Here is a 21,556-nt window from a genome sequence, read left to right as displayed (position 1 = left end):
CGCTGAAGGGCCCCTAAAATTTTTGGTATTTTAGAGCGAACGGTGTCATTTGATACGGTTTAGAACTGTGATTCAGCTAGTCAAAATTCTAATTTCAAGAAGGGACTATTGGTGTGATTTTTTCAGAAAAAGGAGCGGGGTCAGGACCCCCTGACCAGAGCTGCGATTTGCCGATGTAAACGGAGTGCTTTATGGCTGTGTGATATAAAGTCATGTCAATTACCTGCATCTGAATTTGTATAATCCCGAAGAACGATGTTTTGCAAGGCTTTATGAGATGAAATGTGTTAAACAAAGCATATTTTAATTTAAGTGCAAAGCAGTTTACCAGTGACAAATTCAGTTTTGATACAGAAGACTGTAAACAAGCTAACATTTGCGTGCTCATTTGAATTTATTAGTAGTTGAATTAAAATACAGAAATAAGAAGGCATCCCGCGTGCGGTATAAAGCTCACATTTACTATAGCTCTTGAGTACCACTTTTACGCCAGAGCTGTCCTTGTAAAGTACATTAATGCACACAAGCTGCTGTTATTATAAGTTGTTGGTATTTGAGTATAATAGATGACATGTAAAAGCTATTACAACATTTATATCACCAGGCTAATAGTAAAACATTGGTGTCAAAATTTTAACACACCTGCATTTTACAGATTGCAGAATGTCACAAATTAGCTGCAGTTTTACATGCCGCTGTGAAATATTGTTTAGGCAATAGTCCACTTAAATATATCTTTAAGTCCAAAAGTATCTTTGTCACTTGATTCTCAACTTTGATTTTATTCTTAGCAGTCAAAAATTCATTTGGTTTGTTTCTGAATTGCTAGTGCCGTGAAAATGGTTACCATCCATGATTTATCCATAATTCCACTGGCAAGGTTCTATTGAAAGCTGCTGTAAAAATAACCTCTCAATTAAGGTAGCACTGCAGGTTGGAGATTTTATCTAAATAACAGTCTTAGCTCTTTTCCTGTTGTATTCATTTAATGTATCTTCAAAACATCTAATTATGCTTGAAACACAGCTCCAAGTTTATCTTGTCACGTAATATTGGGATTTTTGGGGCAAAAAATATTTACGCTTCCCTGATTTCCTTAGGCACCTAAACAACTATAAACATGCTTTTAATGGTACTATAACACTTGAACAAAGTAATGCAAAAGGGGTTCGGGAATTTTTTTAAAGACTTACTGTTTGATTATTTTAACTATATAAACGTGATTATGAGCCCTATTTGACTATAGTCCCACCTTAACTAATAAATTTAACTCAACATATATTCAAGCCAAAGCATCTTTCAGAGGACCTTATAAAGAAAGCAAAATCAAAGCACCTTTCCAAGAAGTTATTTTGAGAGTTTTGATAGGCTGTTGTAGTTCACCGGTATGTTTATAATCTGAAAAGTCCGTTTCATGGAGATTTTAAGCTCCGGTAACAATGCAGCTGGTCTGAAGCATAACATTGTTGTTGTTCGTAGACGGGAGTCCCTTCACTGTGCCCTTCTCTGCAATGGTGACGATGTAAAAGCTGACTTTATCAACGACGCTTACAGACGGTTGGCTGATGTACCCAGCATCGCGCAGAACCTGCAACATTCCCGCGGCTGCACCAGCGACGAGAGGGGACGCCATTGACGTCCCACTTTTCTCTATCCAACCGTTGGTGTTTGCGTAGTTGGCGGCCCTTATTTTCGTCCCTGGAGCGTAAATATCGACACACGGCCCGATGTTAGTCAACTGATACAAAGTATCATCTATCTGGGTAGCGCCAACTGTGAGGGCTCCGCTTACGCTTGCCGGGGATACATTACACGCATCGGCCTTGCCGTCATTTCCAGCGGCGACTACCACCGGGATGCCTGCGTCCAGTACCGCGTACACTGCGTCGTTTATATACGTAGTATACGGAAAACCGATTGATATATTTATTACTGATAGGCGTTTGTTTTGTTGAACTCGTGTTTTTATCCAGTTCAGTCCTGCCAGGAGGTCCGAAGACGAACATATTCTTCCGTCGCATACCTTGACAGGGATGAGGGTGACCTTCTTGGCTGCTCCATAGGTGGCGCCGCCTAACGTACTGGCCACATGGGTACCATGACCATGTGTGTCTCTGCTATCGGAGAAATAACTCCCGTGCCATCCTGGAAAAACAACAAAGAACTCTGCTGAGAACCGTTCTCTTTCCGATTTTTGTCTTGTGCCAAGTCATCCTCTCTCTCTCTCTCTCTCTCTCTCTCACACACACACACACACACACACACACACACACACACACAAACATCTCCTTCTCTCTTTTCTGTAATTTCATTTAAATACCACTTACCTGGCAGAACTCTTCCCCCAAAGTCACTGTGATCAGGGTTAATTCCAGTGTCCATGACGTATGCGTCTATACCAGAACCGAGCGCCCAAGTAGCAAAACGGTCGTCATCCGGAGTGAAGTCTATTCTGTCTAAATTCTGTATAATAAGTACGGAATTTATATCAAGATAAATTTTTTCATGGTAGAGGTCAGTGGTTGTATTACTTATAATTATAATAATAATCACTTGTACTCAGAGAAGAGGTTGTATGCAGTATGCAGTAGTGTACACACACACACACACACACACACACACAGAAACTCAAAACGTACTCATGCATGCACATGCACATGCGATGATATTTACCCATGTTTCAGCAGCCGGGAAAAAACCCTCACAATGACTTAGTTCTAGCGACATTTTTTTAGCTTGTTCGATTTCTTCAATATCGTCAGTTAGTTGGCGAAGCAGTTGAAGGTCACTAAAAAAATGAAGTATTTCAGTAACGATAATAATTAAATAACAGGTTTCAGGACAAATTATGCATATTTTAAATAAATTTGTGTTAAGTTTCTTCCCAAACGTAAGTATCAAATAAAGTTGAACTATGATATTTGAAAAATCATACTGGATAAAAAGATGAAGAAAATATCATTAATATTGTAAAAAATCAAACATCAAATAATGAATATGATACCAAATCAAACGGTCGCTTAGTTCCTAACCAATGCTCTCGATCGAAAAGGAATGAGTTAACAAAAACCATACCTATCATTTATATCCCTAAGAATGACGAAGCTGCTTTTTCTGTTGAACTTCACGCTTTGTTGGGAACCTCTTCCTTTCAGGATGCGGCGGACTGTAAAGGGAATATAATTGAAAATGTAAATTCTAGGCGTAACATAGGTAGGTAGAATATATCAATTACGAAATAAGATATTATTTTACCGATTCTCGGTATAGAAAACAACATAGGACTAATAAGTACGGCTTACTGCACCTTATAGAAGACACATCTTTATACAGATTATAATTGATTTTATACTAGAGTGTAATTTGTTCTGATTTCGTTTTAAAAGTTATCTATCAAGTAATTCACTTTCATTTTGGTAAGAAAGTTGGTTAAAAATTTTATTTGGGGATTTTTATTTGTTTTCTAAAATATTTGTTGCAAGTTAAACAGATATACCTTTTCGTATTGACTAAGTAATTACAGTGTAGGTTTGGTACCAAATTGTAAGTTTATGTCTCCTTGGTCTAAGCCAATTTAAATAATAAGACGTGCCAGTTAAATATTCGATCTGCGGACTAGTGCATTAGTACGGAAATAAATCTGAATTGTACGGAATTGAATTTTTAAGCTGTGGACCTACTTCTTCCGTACTTGCCACCAGGCAGAAGACGGGCAATGTATTCATTGGGAACGGCTGTACCATCCGTAGGGGTAATTAGAGGCACTAAAAAAAAGAAATGCAAAGTGATAACAATAACTTTGATAAACAGATGTTATAAATATCATCGATTTGCCAAATGAACTATGAGTCATTTAATAAACAAGTAGTAACGTTACAGGGAATCTACGCACGCTTCATATTTTATTTAAATAAAACGTCCGTTACGTACCTAAACCTTTCTTCTCGGAGATGTCTATCAGTCCTTTCGCCTTCATCATCTTTTTCATTTCTGCGGGATTTTCCCTTTTCATATTCTTTAGTCTTCGGTTCTTGGGGATTTTTTCCTTCTTCAACTTCAGTCCTGGCGGTGTTTCCTCACTTTCACTGGCATGCACCTGCTCTAACGCGAGAAGCATGAAAAGCGCGGAGGCAAAAAGCAAAAATTTCATGATTGTGGTTCTTCCACCAAATTGGTTGTTTAACAATTGTCGGCTGAGTAGAGTGTTTTGTACTTCACAAATCACGAACCGTTCGTCACCTTTTTTAACAAAGCAAACCCGAGATACCACCGAGTCCGTTAGTGCCAAAGCTTGTAGAAACTGTGACTTAAATACATTTCTCAAATGTCACCTTGTTAAATTAAACAGGACGAAACGTCTGGTTTCAGTCCATTTAATAGTGCAAGGCAGGGCCTTAAACACGAAAGTTTCTGTTACAGCTGTTAACAGTGTTTAATATATTAATAGGCAAAGAAGATTTTGGTATCAAAGTAAAATCAATCAAGTACATCCCCAATAATAATTATAATTATAATAATAATAATTGATCCTCATCAAAGGTCTAACCTTATCACAAGGCCTTCTTCTGGTGCATTGAGATTACTCCCTTTCAAATCGTATGATCTACATGCAGTATAGTATATTTTAGTTACATTTTTATCTTAGTTCAATACAACAGGGAGAATTAAAACAAAAACTTGGAAATAATTTTGTTGATGATTGTCATAAAAGTGTTGTGCACGGACCGGTATATAAAATCCACTCGCTGAGGCAAGGAAGTTCTTGTGGGTTTTAAGTATACTCTGTGAAACATGTGTTACACAACGCAAATTAATTTGAACTTTTCCAATTGATAACGAATTTGGTTCTTACTTGAAAAATTAGATTTCAAAAATAGCTGGTATTTACTCAGGATAATACTGTGGTAGATCGGGTAAGTAATGTGACTTTCTATCGAAAACATTAGCAACTCCATTATTTCTTACTACATTCTGCTATGGTGCTGATAGAAGACTGCTATTAATCTCATTTACGTGTTCTTTTATAGAATCCATAATTAGTTTTCAACTTAAGTGTATTTAGTGTGTAGATGTGTGTTTGTGTATGTGATTGTGTGCGTGCTGTGCGTGTTTGTATATGTCTGTGTAAGAACTCTTATCTTGGTTTGGTTCTTAACTGTTTTATAATATCCGTTATCATGGTAGCTAGGGGAAAAGGGAAACCAATTAAAATATTCCCGAGAATGCATACATACGAGGCTTCCACATATACTTGTACAGCCCAATTATGGAAAGTCGCAAAAACAGGAAGTTAGACAGCTAAGAACATAGAGCGTCACACACAGAATGAACATGTAGCCAAGACCTGTGTCAGGTAGCCAAACAACAGAAGACAAACTTCCCAAACTTGAGCAGAGTTGGTGTATTGATTTGTATCTTGCACTAAAAAGCCATTCACTGTGACTCACAGCCTGTTTCTTTGCGTATCTTTCGAAAATGGAAAAAAAGGCTGCAGAAACAAACACGAAGAACTTAAGTAAATATGACAAATGAGAATTTAATTTATGCAACTGCTATTGCACTGCATGATTTACTTTAATCCACCATTGAACCGCTCATTGCATCAGTCGCATTCACTTGACTGCCCGCATTTTATAAGTAAATATGACAAATGAGGATTCAAGTTATAGCTTTGTAACTTCTATTGCACTGATTTACTTTCATCCACCATTACACCACTTATTACATCATTGCATTATCACCTGAACCACCAGGTGCAAACGTTACGAAATGTGCACATACATTTAAAATGACTTTCTTGGAAAATCAATCCATGGCGTGTCTCCAAGGTGTGTCCGTGCGAGGCTATTGGAAATATTCATATTTAAAAACAATCTGCTGAATGCTAACGCGTACAAAAAAACAACAAAAAGAATGTGAATATACTTAAATATACACCAAAAAAATGCCGGTGTAAAAAGAAATTATGTCCTGCAGGAATTTACGCCCTAGCTGCGTATAAATACACCTTGTTGTCAAGGTCTGGCTATGACAGAGTATCCTTTGATATGCGAGTTTTAACAGAGGCTCTTGGGGACATGCGTATGCATATGTCACTTTCACATTTGGTTGACAAATAGCAGAAGCAATTAAGCCAAAAATGCATTTTGAGTTTTAAAAGAAAGAAGGCACTTTTAAGTGATTAAAATCACTTGCCCATATTCTTTGGTTTATGAACTATCCGGAAACTAGATCCTACCAAAGCTAAAAAAAAGAAAGGAAATGAGTTTTGAGTTATAAAATGTATGCTCTAGGAAAATTCCACTTTATCAGTTGTGTAATAATATACTGTTTGAGAACGAGCGTATGTTCAAATGGTTACAATTTCTGTAAGTGCACATTAAAAATTAAGTCCATCGAACTGATAGGAAGCGTAGAGAGTATATAAGTGCAAGTATGATTTTGTTTAGTGTCATCTAGTGCGAAACATATTTTTGCACTAGGCAAAAGTGGAAAATGGCGACCGGAAAAAGGCGACCCACACGAGGGTTTTGTCAATTGGTTAATTTTACAATCAAAAAAGAACTGTTCTGTCGTGGATTAAAGCTGCAAGGTGTCCTTTTTGAATGTTCCAAATATGACGCAATGGAAATGATATTTTAATAAAGGCCTTTAGATTTAGGAGACGAAAAGAGATTACTTATAAGGAAATGTTGAATATGTAAATGACAAAGTAGATTAGAAAATAAGTAAACGCGTGGTCAATTCAGAGAAATAGAGTTTAAATTCCCTTGTATTTGTATGAAAGTGAAACACTGGAATATAAATGTTAATAAACTCAAACCTGACGTCGTCAATGTAGCAGTTCTCTCTATTCATACCCATGGGTAACAAATACCGCTTTGTGAGTCTTAAGCAATGACAGATTGTAATTCCAAATTGCAAATCTCGGAATATCTCGCAGCACTTTTATGCTTGCAAAGGTTCCAAACCACTGATCAACACTGGAAATGACGCTTTCGCGTGTTAAAACACATAAAATGCGGATAAAAGTCTACATCATTGAGTATGCATCCTTAGTTTGACATAACATTTCAGGTCGCTTTTACTCGGATTGTATTTTATCCTAATGAGGCTTTAGCGTTGCCTCCATTAACGCATGCGCAGACAGGGAACTAGGTCTTTTTTCCTTTCCGGGTCACGTCAGTCATGCGCATATTTTAGGTAACATTTACATACCTGTTTTAGAACCATACAACCAGATTACACAGGCGAGTTTATTGATTTTGAGGGTACCGACCAAGGCCTTTACTGATACAAGCAGTGAAATTTCGAATAAAGAAATGTTGTACAATTAATACAATCATATTGTGAGAAACTCTCAAGAGGACATATGGTCACAACAAAAATAATGTCAAGAAATCATCAGAATGTCTCAGCTACGACAATGACACAATTACATTTCATTTCAACAAATATCAAATATGTCCTTCTTCAGAAAAAAAAATTATTCAGTTGATTTATCTTCCCTCCTAATTGATAAATGGTTAAGTGAAGTCGTTTATGCACTTAAACTATATAACGCCAGGTCATTTTATAATCGTATTAATTAATTGTTACTAAACAACAAAGTCATTTTTTTAATCGTAACGAGTAACTGTTACTAGTAAACAACAGCTTACGGACTTGTAAAATACAAAGACGTTAAAAAGAGAAATTGAAGTGCAGTCTAGATTTGCCCTTAGTTTCATGATTCTCTCACCAGTGAGCAATGTATTTCTTTTGTAGAAAAAATAAAATGTTCTAAATTAAAAATATTGTTTTTACATCAGCACATTTATCACTGAGACAAGGTCAATTGTCACTCTTTTAAGAGCTTTGTGACATTTACTTATATTGTTTTATATCAAAAACATCATTGGAGCAATGTGCCCCCCTCCCCCCCCCCCCCCCCCCCCCCAATACGCCACTGAATTCATCACCGGTCAGCCAGATAAAATAAACAAAAAGCCGATAGTTTGGCCGATAGTTTGGCCGATGGTGTAGCTTATTAAAATTCTTGATTTTTGTAAAAAAGTTCTTAAGTAAAACGTCTCTTCTCTCCCTCAGAGAGGTGAGATTACTAGGTGAGATTACTTGGTAAAATTAAAATCCATACATTTTGTCTTCTTTACATTTAATTTCATATTGTTTTTTCTAACCCAATTTTCAAGTTGCTCTATTGCCTGTGGAAGTAGTGACTTTTGGCCAAACTGACAAATTTCATAAATAGATGTGTCATCAACAAATTTTATATCTGGGCAGCAGGTTTTTAGATCATTTATCATTGCTATAAACAGGATTGGACCTAACTTTGTCCCCTGAGGTACCCCTCCGTTAAGCTGGACCCAGTCAGATTTACACTGACCACATTTTACTCTCTGATACCTGCATCTGAATTTAAACAAAGCATATTTTAATTTAAGTGCAAAGCAGTTTACCAGTGACAAATTCAGTTTTGATACAGAAGACTGTAAACATGCTAACATTTGCGTGCTCATTTGAATTTATTAGTAGTTGAATTAAAATACAGAAATAAGAAGGCATCCCGCGTGCAGTATAAAGCTCACATTTACTATAGCTCTTGAGTACCACTTTTACGCCAGAGCTGTCCTTGTAAAGTACATTAATGCACACAAGCTGCTGTAATTATAAGTTGTTGGTATTTGAGTATAATAGATGACATGTAAAAGCTATTACAACATTTATATCACCAGGCTAATAGTAAAACATTGGTGTCAAAATTTTAACACACCTGCATTTTAAAGATTGCAGGGTGTCACAAGTTAGCTGCAATTTGCTGCTGTCAAATATTGTTTAGACGAAAGTCCAAGTCCAAAAGTATCTTTGACATTTGATTCTCAACTTTATTCCTATTCTTAACAGTCAAAAGATCATTTGGTTTGTTTCTGAACTGCTAGTGCTGTGAAAATTGTTTCCACCCATAATTCCAATAAAAAGGTTCTGTTGAAAGCTTCTTTAAAAATAATATCTTAAATAAGGTAGGACTGAAGGTTGGAGGTTTTATCTAATTAAAGGGCTTAGCTCTTTTCCTGTTGTATTCATTTAATGTATCTTCAAAAATCTAAAATCTTCAAAAATCTAATTATGCTTGAAACACAGCTCCAAGTTCATCGTGTGACGTAATATATTGGGATTTTTGGGGCAAAAAATATTTTCGGTTTCTTGATTTTCTTAGGCACCTAAACAACTATAAGCATAATTTTAATGATATTAAAACACTTGAATAAAGTAATACAGAAAGGGTTCAGTGATTTTTAAAAAGACTTTCTGTTTGATTTTATCTATAAAAACGTGATTTTAAGCCTATTTGACTACAGTCCCACTTAAATTAATAAAGTTAACATATATTCCAGCCAAAGCATCTTTTCAGGAAGATCTTATAAAGAAAACAAAAACAAAACACCTTTCCAAAAAGTTATTTCTAAGAGTTTTGATAGGCTGTTGTAGTTCATCAGTATGTTTATAGCTTGAAAAGTTCATTTTAGGGTGATATTAATTTTAGGTAGTAAGGCAGCTGGTCTGAAGCATAACGTTGTTGTTTGTTGACGGAAGTCCCTTCACTGTGCCCTTCTCGGCAAACTGGACGATGAAAGAGTTGATGTCGTCAACAAGTCTAGTCGACGGGACGCTATGAAACCCAGCGTCGCGTAAAACCTGCAACATTCCCGCGGCTGCACCGGCGACGAGAGGGGACGCCATTGACGTCCCACCCATCTCAAGCCAACCGTTGTTGTTCGCGTAGTCGGCGGCCCTTATTCTCGACCCTGGAGCGTAAATATCGACACACGTTCCGATGTTACTAAATGAAGCCACGTAATCATCCATCTGGGTGGCGCCAACAGTGAGGGCTCCTTGTACGCTTGCCGGGGATTTATAACATGCATCGGCTTTGTCGTCATTTCCAGCGCTGACTACCACTGGAATGCCTGCTTCCAATACCGCGTACACGGCGTCATTGAAAGTAGAGGAATACGGACTACCCAGTGACATGTTAATGATTGACAGACGCTTGTTTTGTTGAACCCGTGACTTTATCCAGTTCAGTCCTGCCAGGATGTCCGAAAAATAGCAACTTTTACTATGAGCGCATACTTTGACAGGGATGAGGGTGACCTGCTTGGCTGCTCCATAGGTTTTACCCCCCAAGGTACTGGCCACATGGGTACCATGACCATCGTAGTCTCTGCTATTGGGAAAACGACTTCCGTGCCACCCTGGAATAAGAACACAGACCTTTGATGAGAAGTGTCCTCCTTCTGATTTTTGTTTTGTGCTTACTAACTTCTCTCTCTTCCTCTAACACACACACACACACAAACACATTTCTCTCATTCTCTCTCTTCTGTAATTTCAGTATAATGCAACTTACCTGGCAAAACTCTTCCTCCGAAGTCACTGTGATCTGGATTTATACCCGTGTCCATGACGTATGCGTCTATACCAGTGCCGACTGCCCAAGTGGCGAAACGGTCATCATCCGGGTAGTAGTCTATTCTGTCTAAATTCTGCATAAAAAGTACAGAATTTATATCATGATACATTTTTTCTCTTGGTGGAGGTCCGCGGTTTTCTTCCTTTTATAATAACATGGCAAAACCATTTAAACTCAGAAGGGAGGCTGTACACAGTATGCAGTAGAGTACTCACAGAGAGAAATTATTAACCATTAAACATACTCACATATTGACACTCAATACTTACGCATGCATACACATGCAAATGCGATTATACTTACCCATGTTTCAGCAGCCGGGGAATACCCTGTACAATGACTCAGATCTACCGACATTTCTTTAGCTTGTTCGATTTCTTCTATATCGCTAGTAAGTTGGCGAAGCAGTTGGAGGTCACTAGAAAAAAATGAAGTACTTCAGTTACGATGATAATTAAATTACAGATATCAGGAAAAAATATGTATATTTAAAAGTAATTTTTTGTGGAAATTCTTCCCAAAACATACGTATCAAATAAAGTTAAACTGTGATATCTAAAAAATCATACCGGATAAAAATAAAAAATAAAGAAAATATCATTAATATTGTAAGAAATTTAAGAATAAATCAAACATTAAATAACGAATATTATACCAAATTAAACTGTCGCTTTGGTCTAAACCAATGCTCTCCATCGAGAAGGAATGAGTTGACAAAAACCATACCTATCATTTATATCCCTAAGAATGACGAAGCTGCTTTTTCGATTGAAATTCACGCTTTGTTGGGAACCTCTTCCTTTCAGGATGCGGCGGACTGTAAATGGAATATAATTGAAAATGAAAATTCTAGGTGTAACACAGGTAGGTAGAATATATTAATTACGAAATAAGATATTATATAACCGATTCTCGGTATAGAAAACGACATAGGACTAATAAGTACGGCTTACTGCACCTTATAGAAGACACGTCTTTATACAGATTATAATTGATTTTATACTAGAGTGTAATTTGTTCTGATTTCGTTTTGAAAGTTATCTATCATGTAATTCCCTTTCATTTTGGTAAGAAAGTTGGTTAACATTTTTATTTTGGGATTTTTATTTGTTTTCTAAAATATTTTTTGCAAGTTAAACAGATATGCCTTTTCGTATTGACTAAGTAATTACAGTGTAGGTTTGGTACCAAATTGTAAGTTTATGTCTCCTTGGTCTAAGCCAATTTAAATAATAAGACGTGCCAGTTAAATATTCGATCTGCGGACTAGTGCATTAGTACGGAAATAAATCTGAATTGTACGGAATTGAATTTTTAAGCGGTGGACCTACTTCTTCCGTACTTGCCACCAGGCAGAAGACGGGCGATGTATTCATTGGGAACGGCTGTACCATCCGTAGGGGTAATTAGAGGCACTAAAAAAAAAGAAATGCAAAGTGATAACAACAACTTTGATAAACAGATGTTATAAATATCATCGATTTGCCAAATGAACTCTATATATATGAGTCATTTAATAAACAAGTAGTAACGTTACAGGGAATCTACGCACGCTTCATATTTTATTTAAATAAAACGTCCGTTACGTACCTAAACCTTTCTCCTCGGAGATGTCTATCAGTCCTTTCGCCTTCATCATCTTTTTCATTTCTGCGGGATTTTCCCTTTTCATATTCTTTAGTCTTCGGTTCTTGGGGATTTTTTCCTTCTTCAACTTCAGTCCTGGCGGTGTTTCCTCTCTTTCACTGGCATGCACCTGCTCTAACGCGAGAAGCATGAAAAGCGCGGAGGCAAAAAGCAAAAATTTCATGATTGTGGTTCTTCCACCAAATTGGTTAACAATTGTCGGCTGAGTAGAGTGTTATGTACTTCACAAATCACGAACCGTTCGTCACCTCTTTTAACAAAGCAAACCCGAGATACCACCGAGTCTGTTAGTGCCAAAGCTTGGAGAAACTGTGACCTAAATACATTTCTCAAATGTCACCTTGTTAAATTAAACAGGACGAAACGTCTGGTTTCAGTCCATTTAATAGTGCAAGGCAGGGCCTTAAACACGAAAGTTTCTGTTACAGCTGTTAACAGTGTTTAATATATTAATAGGCAAAGAAGATTTTGGTATGAAAGTAAAATCAATCAAGTACATCCCCAATAATAATTATAATTATAATAATAATAATTGATCCTCATCAAAGGTCTAACCTTATCACAAGGCCTTCTTCTGGTACATTGAGATTACTCCATTTCAAATCGTATGATCTACATGCGGTATAGTATATTTTAGTTACATCTTTATCTTAGTTTAAATCAACAGGGAGAATTAAAACAAAAACTTGGAAATAATTTTGTTGATGATTGTCATAAAAGTGTTGTGCACGGACCGGTATATAAAATCCACTCGCTGAGGCAAGGAAGTTCTTGTGGGTTTTAAGTATACTCTATGAAACGTGTTACACAACGCAAATTAATTTGAACTTTTCCGATTGATAACGAATTTGGTTCTTACTTGAAAAATTAGATTTCAAAAATAGCTGGTGTTTACTCAGGATAATTCTGTGGTAGATCGGGTAAGTAATGTGGCTTTCTGTCGAAAAAATTAGCTACTTCATTATTTCTTACTACATTCTGCTATGGTGCTGATAGAAGACTGCTATTAATCTCATTTACGTGTTCTTTTATAGAATCCATAATTAGTTTTCAACTTAAATGTATTTAGTGTGTAGATGTGTGTTTGTGTTTGTGTTTGTGTATGTGATTGTGTGCGTGTTGTGCGTGCTTGTATATGTCTGTGTAAGAACTCTTATCTTGGTTTAGTCCTTAACTGTTTTATAATATCCGTTATCATGGTAGCTAGGGGCAAAGGGAAACCAATTAAAATATTCCCGAGAATGCATACATACGAGGCTTCCACATATACTTGTACAGCCCAATTATGGAAAGTCGCATAGACAGGAAGTTAGACAGCTAAGAACATAGAGCGTCACACACAGAATGAACATGTAGCCAAGAGCCAAACAGGTAGCCAAACAACAGAAGACAAACTTCCCAAACTTGAGCAGAGTTGGTGTATTGATTTGTATCTTGCACTAAAAAGCCATTCACTGTGACTCACGGCCTGTTTCTTTGCGTATCTTTCGAAAATGGAAAAAAAGGCTGCAGCAACAAACACGAAGAACTTAAGTAAATATGACAAATGAGAATTTAAGTTATGCAACTGCTATTGCACTGATTTACTTTCATCCACCATTGAACCGCTCATTGCATCAGTCGCATTCACTTGACTGCCCGCATTTTATAAGTAAATATGACAAATGAGGATTCAAGTTATAGCTTTGTAACTTCTATTGCACTGATTTACTTTCATCCACCATTACACCACTTATTACATCATTGCATTTTCACCTGAACCACCAGGTGCAAACGTTACGAAATGTGCACATACATTTAAAATGACTTTCTTGGAAAATCAATCCATGGCGTGTCTCCAAGGTGTGTCCGTGCGAGGCTATTGGAAATATTCATATTTAAAAACAATCTGCTGAATGCTAACGCGTACAAAAAGACAACAAAAAGAATGTGAATATATGTAAATATACACCAAAAAATGCCGGTGTAAAAAGAAATTATGTCCTGCAGGAATTTACGCCCTAGCTGCGTATAAACACACCTTGGTGTCTAGGTCCGGCTATGACAGAGTATCCTTTGATATGCAAGTTTTAACAGAGGCCCTTGGGGACATAAAAATACATATATCACTTTCACATTTGGTTGACAAATAGCAGAAGCAAGCCAAAAATGCATTTTGGGTTTTAAAAGAAAGAAGGCACTTAATCACATGTCAGTATTCATAGATTTATGAACTATCCGGAAACAAGATCCTAGCAAGCTAAGAAAAGAAAGGAAATGAGTTTTGAGTAATAAAATGTATGCTTAATGAAAATTCCACTTTATCAGTTGTGTAATAATATACTATTTGAGAACGAGCGTATGATCAAATGGTTACAATTTCTGTAAGTGCACATTAAAAATTAAGTCCATCGAACTGATAGGAAGCGTAGAGAGTGTTTGAGTGCAAGTATGATTTTGTTTAGTGTCATCTAGTGCGAAAAATATTTTTGCACTAGGCAAAAGTGGAAAATGGCGACCCACACGAGGGTTCTGTCAATTGGTTAATTTTACAATCCAAAAAGAACTGTTCTGTCGTGGATTTAAGCTGCAAGGTGTGCTTTTATGTTCCAAATATGACGCAATGGAAATAATATTTTAATAAAGGTCTTTAGATTTAGGTAACGAAAAGAGATTACTTATAAGGAAATGTTGAATATGTAAATGACAAAGTAGATTAGAAAATAAGTAAGCGCGTGGTCAATTCAGAGAAATAGAGTTTAAATCCCTTATATTTGTATGAAAGTGAGACACTGGAATATAAATGTTAATAAACTCAAACCTGACGTCGTCAATGTAGCAGTTCTCTCTATTCATACCCATGGGTAACAAATACCGCTTTGTGAGTCTTAAGCAATGACAGATTGTAATTCCATTCCTTGCAAATCTCGGAATATCTCGCAGCACTTGTTATGCTTGCAAAGGTTCCAAACCACTGATCAACACTGGAAATGACGCTTTCGCGTGTTAAAACACATAAAATGCGGATAAAAGTCTACATCATTGAGTATGCATCCTTAGTTTGACATAACATTTCAGGTCGCTTTTACTCGGATTGTATTTTATCCTAATGAGGCTTTAGCGTTGCCTCCATTAACGCATGCGCAGACAGGGAACTAGGTCTTTTTTCCTTTCCGGGTCACGTCAGTCATGCGCATATTTTGGGTAACATTTACATACCTGTTTTAGAACTATACAACCAGATTACGCAGGCGAGTTTATTGATTTGGGGGGTACCCACCAAGGCCTTTACTGATACAAGCAGTGAAATTTCGAATAAAGGAATGTTGTACATTTAATACAATCATATTTTGAGAAATTTTCAAGAGGACATTTTGTCACAACAAAAGCAATGTCCAGAAATCATCAGAATGCCTCAGCTACAACAATAACACAAGCACATTTCATTTCAGCAAATATCAAATATGTCCTTCTTCAGAGAAAAAAACAAAAATAATTCACTTGATTTATCTTCCCTCCTAATTGATAAATGGTTAAGTGAAGTCGTTTATGTACTTAAACTAACGCCAAGTCATTTTATAATCGTATTAATTAATTGTTACTAAACAACAAAGTCATTTTTTAATCGCAACGAGTAACTGTTACTAGTAAACAACAGCTTACGGACTTGTAAAATACAAAGACGTTAAAAAGTGGTAGATTAAAGTGCAGTCTAGATTTGCCCTTAGCTTCATGATTCTCTCACCAATGAGCAATGCATTTCTCCTGTAGAAAAATTAAAATGTTCGAAATTAAACAGATTGTTTTTACATCAGCACATTTATCACTGAGACAAGGTCAATTGTCACTCTTTTAAGAGCTTTGTGACGTTTACTTATATTGTTTTATATCAAAAACATCATTGGAGCAATGTGCACCATAAAACGTACTTTGGCGTCGATGGCAGTAAAGTTCTAAATCTTCATCTAAGCAAATTCTTCAATACACTTTCTTTTCTTTTTTTTTCTTTTTTCCCCACAATTTTAATTAGTATCATCATTAAAGATACATTGGAACGAGCGGCGGAGCTTGGATTCCCAGTAACGCATATAACCGCTTTTACCAGTTACTTATACGACTCAAACTTAGTTGACATGCCAAGGGAAAACAGATTTAATCACTCGCATAGCCATTTTCAACAACTGCTGATTTTTTTTTCTTTTCTGACTTATCTGCTCTTCTTAAATAAAGAACAGGGAGTAAGCAGAAAATGATAGTCCATATATCATTTTTCGGGTAATATATGCAACGATGTAGTTTGGTGTTTCTCTAAGTTATGCAATTTGAAAGAAAATAATTCCCTCTGATCTTCTTTTATGGCAAAAATTCGTCTTCAAATGCATCTCAAATAATGGTAGTTCTTTAATGAACGTGTGGTCGAAAGCAATGTCATCTAGCTTTCTGCAATAACTGCACCTTTGTGTGGTTTTAAATTTCGATGTTTCATAACAAACTTGTATGTATTTAACACATTGTTTATATCATTATCATTTAATGACTTCCAATTGCAAACATAACTCAATGTCGTTATAAAGAAAAAAAGTTAAACACACAGCCCTTTGCGTGCATTCTTTAATTTATTAGCGTTTGAATAACAAGACAGAGAGAAAATGGTGTGCTATATTAAACTCACATTTAATTTCACAAGTGGGAAATCGCTTTTGATAGATAGAAGCTCTTCAATCTTGTAGTTATTCCCGTGATGATAGATTAATCCAAACAGACTGCTGTGCTTAAAGGTTGTGGATATTCGTGAATAATAGATGACAGGCAAAAGTTTTAACACCATCGATATCAACCCGCACCCTTTAAATACCTGATTTCAAACTTAAGCATCTAGTTATAAATATTGTAGACTGCCACAAATTTGCTGTATTATTCATGATGCAGTGGAATATCTTGTGAAGACAATAGTTCACTGAAACTACATCTGAAAGTATAAACATATCCCTGTCGTCTCGTTCCATACGCTCTAAGCAGTTGGAAGGCCGTTTGATACAATCAGTACAGAAAGAACTGTTTCCACCTAAAATTCTGCTAGAAAATAAATATTGGAAGCTACTGTACAAGTTCTTATCTCTTAATTAACTCAGATTAATCCGAACTACACATTTTTGAAGGACATTATAAAGAAAAGAATATTTGATAGTTTAACATATTTGATACATCTAAAGCAAAACAGTGGAATTTTAAAAAGGAAGACATTATCAATGAAAAATTATATTCAAACACTATCTAAAGCAAAATTTATCTCTAAAGAGATATTTAAAGGACAAAACTTTGATAGGTTGCTGCGGTTTACTATCATGTTCACTGCTATTGGAAGTTCGAATTTCGACCGTGATTTGAAACTTAGCTAGAAACGAGACAGGTGGTGAAAAGCATAGCATTGTTGTTGTTGGTTGACGGGAGCCCCTTCACTGCGTCCTTCTCTGCAAACTTGACGATGTAATAGTTGACGTCGTCAACAACGCTTACCGACGGTTCGCTGACGTACCCAGCGTCGCGTAAAACCTGCAACATTCCCGCGGCTGCACCGGCGACGAGAGGGGACGCCATTGACGTCCCGCTTAAGGACTTATAACCGTTGTTGTTTGCATAGTTGGCGGCCATGATGTTCTTCCCTGGGGCGTAAATATCGACGCACGATCCGATGTTACTAAATGAAGCCAAATTATCATCTATCTGGGTGGCGCCAACTGTAAGCGCTCCGCTTACGCTTGCTGGGGAGAAATGACACGCATCGGCCTTGCCGCTATTTCCAGCGGCAACTACCACCGGGATGCCTGCGTCCAGTACCGCGTGCACGGCGTCATTTATGGAGGAGGAGTACCCACCACCCAGGGACATATTAACGACTGACAGACGCTTGTTTCGTTGAACCTGTGTCTTTATCCAGTTTAGACCTTCCAGTATGCCCGAATTTGGACATGAATAGTGGCATACTTTGACGGAGATGAGGTTAACCTTCTTGGCTGCTCCATAGGTGGCGCCTCCTAAGGTACTGGCCACATGGGTACCATGACCATTGGAGTCTCTACCGTTAGAAAAAGAACTTGCGTGCCACCCTGGAAATAAAACGCAAAGCTTTGAAGCGAATACCATTACTTCTGATTGTCTTGTGCTTATAGTCTCTCTCTTCTCTCTCTCTCTCTGATATAATTTTTATTAAATATCACTAACCTAATGTCACTCTTCCTTTGAGGTCACTGTGATCAGGATTAATTCCACTGTCCATGACGTATGCGTCTATGCCAGTGCCGTCTGCCCATGTGACGAAATGGTCATCATTCGGAGAGTAGTCTATTCTGTCTAAATTCTACATAAAAAAGAACTGAATATATATCATATAATAATAATAATAATAATAATCTTTATTGAAATATTGCAACCTGAAGGTTGAAGTTATATATATATATATATATATATATATATATATATATATATATACTTTTTATTTATTTCTTTATTTTAAATGAAATTTTATTTAAATCGTTTTCATTTTAAATGAAATTTCATTTAAATCTATATTTTGTTAAACCAAGGGAGTGTTTGCAATTTAATTGAATCTGGATCTCTTAATGTAATGATGTTGGTGTCACCACTTTCAGTGAAAAAGAGTGTATTGTGAAGATAGCCAAACGCAGATGTACATTAAGTGTTGGAATGATTACGTGAAATTTATAACAAACTAAACGTACGCTTACAAACATAACCATTTAAAGCAGAGAGAGCCTCATTTGTTTAAAAAAGTTACTTAAATTAAATGATACAGCAGTATTATTGAAGTAAACATCATTAAAAAATTATTGGGGCAATGCTGAAATTGAAAAATATAGATATACAAGATTTTTTCTTGGCGGAGGGCAATGGTCTTGTCGCTTATATTAAGACAAACCTGCACCCAAATAAAATTGACATAAACACTTACAACTAGAGAGAGAGAGAGGGTTATGCATAATAGTAGCCAAATAGAGAGCTATGAAGCATTATATACACGTATGGAAACTCAAACATGAGCATGGGCAAACACACAATGACTTTTACCCATGCTTCAGCGGCCGAGAATTTTTCACAATGATAACCATCTAACATCATCTCTTTATCTTGTTCAATTTCTTCAATGTCTTCAGTAAGCTTGCGAAGCCTTTTGAGATCTCTACCAAAAAATGAGAAGTACTTTAGCAACATTGATAAATGCCAGAAGTCCGGACAAAGTTTGCATGTTTCAAAGAAATGTATGGACGTTCTTCTAAAAACTAACATCAAGTGAATTCAAACTATGAAATCTATGAAATTATTTTGCATTTAACTTTTTATACATGTAGAATACCATAAAAATGGTATATAAGATAAAACTCGAGTAGCTAATAATGAAGATTACATGTATGTCAAATTAAATGGTCGCTAAAGTATGAACCAAGGTTTTTCATCGAAAAGGAATGAGTTGAAAATAAAATACCTTTTATCTACACCCTTAAGTATAACGTAGCTACTTTCCTTATTGAACTCCGCCATTTGTAGTAAGCCTCTTTTTTTTAGGATTCGTTGAACTGTAAGGAGTGTAAAATTGAAGCTTTAAATTGCCATCATAAATGAATATCTAAAATACATATCTTGTGAAATAAGATCCCTTTTCACTGATTCTTGGCATATAAAATGATATCAGTCTCACGCACTGCCCCGAATAGCGGACACATTTGCATGCAAGTTGGATGTCGTTTTATACCATATCATTTTTGCTATTACTTTGTTTTGAGAGAGAAATCAATTTTTTTGGTTAGAAAATCGTCTACGGGTCATTCTAGGCGTTTTCGCATATCTTTTTAAGCTTCTCTTTTCCAAGGTTAAGTTAATTAGGTTTAACTTTCAGTAATCTCTCAGTAACTACATGTAGGATTGGCACTAATTTTTTTTCCTCTGAGCTATTCTCACACGTTTTAAAATACAGAACTTTCTTATATATCATTAATGCCACATAATACGTAAAGGAAGAAACTTTGCAGTCGGATATAAAAAAGGCTCTTTTCATCCGCTTATCGCCTTTATTTCCAAACTGCCATTTCATTTTTCATTTTTTTAAATTCTTGGTTGTCTCATTTTAAAACGTTTACGTTTTGAAAAGCTTCGAGTGCTGTATGATTGAATTCGTGTTAACTGCACCCCTTGTGGGTACAGTACATTGTTTATTGCACCTTCCATATGTTGCATTTTACAGTTATGTATCAAACAGAAGTAAAACAAAATTGTACTTCATTCAATTTTTTAATAATTTTAAGTGGTGCACCTACTTCTTTTATTATTTCCATCAGGCAGAAGATGGGCAATGTACTGGTTGGGAATGGCCGTACCATCTGTGGCGGTTATCAGCGGCACTAGAATGTGATAATAAAAAATATTATAGATGTATGGTTTTAAATATCGTTTTAAGCACTAATGTGGTCAGAGTAAGAAAAAGCACAACTTCAGATTTGTGCAAGTGAATAACTCTAAGTTTAAGACATCCTATCTATTCTATAAATGTCTCCTTAAACCACCAAAGGAGGAAGGGTACGGGACTTACAACAGGTTCAACCATTATCACGACCACTACAAGTTCACCCCGAACAACGCCCGTTTAAGAATTGTGTACTGCTATTTACGACAATGATACGGTCTACGGCAGAGGCGGATTGACGACGGCTATTTAATTTTTTACTGTCAGAAGACGGTCAAAAATCGAGGATGGATCAACAAAGATAATTAGGAAGACTGTCAGAAAATATCTCTGCATTAGCCCTTGTACGGGCTTTCGATTTTTAAAATTTGTCAAAAGTTTTAGCTTAATATTTGAAATTTACCTAAGCCTTCCTCCTCGGAGATGTCTATCAGTCCTTTTGCCTTCATCATCTTTTTCATTTCTGCAGGGTTTTCCTTCTTCATGCCCATTAATGTTCGGCCCTCGGGAATTTCTTCCAGTTTGATTTCCAGCACGGGAGGCCCCTCCTCGGTTTTTATGGTACACACCGACTGTTCGAACGTGAGGAGCGTCATAAGCAAGGAGGCGATAAGAGATATTTGCATGATTGCAGATCTAGATCTTCGCACAAATTACCGTTTGTCAGCTGTGAGGAATGTATTCTGCCTCTGAAATCACGACCAATTGATCACTTTTTCAACCAAACCCGAGCTAAATCGATCGAGATTGCTTATGACGAAGTTTGGGGAAGTAGTGACTTATGTATATTTTTCCAATGTCACCTTGATAAATTATCAATATCGGGTGGTTTCAGTGAATTAAATTAATGGTTGGAAGCAGGGTCTTGGACAGGAAAGGATTTATCACAGCTGTGCATCGTTTTTTAAATTTTTATAAGCAGAAAAGACGATTTTGGCATCTAAATGAAATCAAACAGGCGGACAGTGCCAATTTAAAAT

The 21,556-nt window shown here is 36.4% G+C and overlaps 3 protein-coding genes across 3 annotated transcripts; all 3 read right to left on the bottom strand.

Annotated features, from left to right (window-relative positions):
- Positions 1-375: 375 nt before the first annotated feature.
- LOC106170841 (uncharacterized) lies at positions 376-4,295 on the bottom strand. Its single transcript, XM_086997796.1, has 6 exons — positions 3,931-4,295; positions 3,681-3,764; positions 3,076-3,166; positions 2,674-2,788; positions 2,328-2,463; positions 376-2,145 (listed from the first exon to the last, which is right to left on the bottom strand). The coding sequence occupies exons 1-6, from the start codon at positions 4,148-4,150 to the stop codon at positions 1,424-1,426; spliced, it is 1,368 nt and encodes a 455-aa protein (XP_086853922.1). The 5' UTR covers positions 4,151-4,295; the 3' UTR covers positions 376-1,423.
- A 4,211-nt stretch (positions 4,296-8,506) lies between these two features.
- LOC106163269 (uncharacterized) lies at positions 8,507-12,418 on the bottom strand. Its single transcript, XM_086997795.1, has 6 exons — positions 12,065-12,418; positions 11,806-11,889; positions 11,201-11,291; positions 10,778-10,892; positions 10,412-10,547; positions 8,507-10,256 (listed from the first exon to the last, which is right to left on the bottom strand). The coding sequence occupies exons 1-6, from the start codon at positions 12,282-12,284 to the stop codon at positions 9,541-9,543; spliced, it is 1,362 nt and encodes a 453-aa protein (XP_086853921.1). The 5' UTR covers positions 12,285-12,418; the 3' UTR covers positions 8,507-9,540.
- Positions 12,419-16,757: 4,339 nt separating this feature from the next.
- Positions 16,758-21,395, bottom strand: LOC106170840 (uncharacterized). The gene is made up of 6 exons (XM_013550836.2): positions 20,980-21,395; positions 20,431-20,514; positions 19,602-19,692; positions 19,187-19,298; positions 18,323-18,458; positions 16,758-18,207 (listed from the first exon to the last, which is right to left on the bottom strand). Exons 1-6 carry the CDS (start codon positions 21,200-21,202, stop codon positions 17,492-17,494), a joined length of 1,362 nt encoding a protein of 453 aa, XP_013406290.2. The 5' UTR covers positions 21,203-21,395; the 3' UTR covers positions 16,758-17,491.
- Between the last annotated feature and the right edge of the window lie 161 nt (positions 21,396-21,556).

This window comes from Lingula anatina, chromosome 10 (genome assembly GCF_051362555.1).
Source record: "Lingula anatina isolate TDL-2025a chromosome 10, LinAna3.0, whole genome shotgun sequence".
Classification (NCBI taxonomy): domain Eukaryota; kingdom Metazoa; phylum Brachiopoda; class Lingulata; order Lingulida; family Lingulidae; genus Lingula; species Lingula anatina.
The sequence above is the reverse complement of the archived record's forward strand: the minus strand, read 5'-3'. Positions and strand labels throughout refer to the sequence as shown.

Bases quoted from the DNA above. Each gene is read 5' to 3' on its own strand.
- LOC106163269 (XM_086997795.1), bottom strand. From the start codon at position 12,284: ATGAAATTTTTGCTTTTTGCCTCCGCGCTTTTCATGCTTCTCGCGTTA. The intron at 11,292-11,805 runs GTAGGTCCACCG...TTCCATTTACAG, and splicing joins TGGTGGCAAGTACGGAAGAA to TCCGCCGCATCCTGAAAGGA. The intron at 10,548-10,777 runs GTAAGTATAATC...CTTTTTATGCAG, and splicing joins CCCCGGCTGCTGAAACATGG to AATTTAGACAGAATAGACTA.
- LOC106170841 (XM_086997796.1), bottom strand. From the start codon at position 4,150: ATGAAATTTTTGCTTTTTGCCTCCGCGCTTTTCATGCTTCTCGCGTTA. The intron at 2,789-3,075 runs GTATGGTTTTTG...TCATTTTTTTAG, and splicing joins CTTAGGGATATAAATGATAG to TGACCTTCAACTGCTTCGCC. The intron at 2,146-2,327 runs GTAAGTGGTATT...TTGTTTTTCCAG, and splicing joins TGGGGGAAGAGTTCTGCCAG to GATGGCACGGGAGTTATTTC.
- LOC106170840 (XM_013550836.2), bottom strand. From the start codon at position 21,202: ATGCAAATATCTCTTATCGCCTCCTTGCTTATGACGCTCCTCACGTTC. The intron at 19,299-19,601 runs GTATTTTATTTT...ATTTTTTGGTAG, and splicing joins CTTAAGGGTGTAGATAAAAG to AGATCTCAAAAGGCTTCGCA. The intron at 18,459-19,186 runs GTAAAAGTCATT...TTTTTTATGTAG, and splicing joins TCTCGGCCGCTGAAGCATGG to AATTTAGACAGAATAGACTA.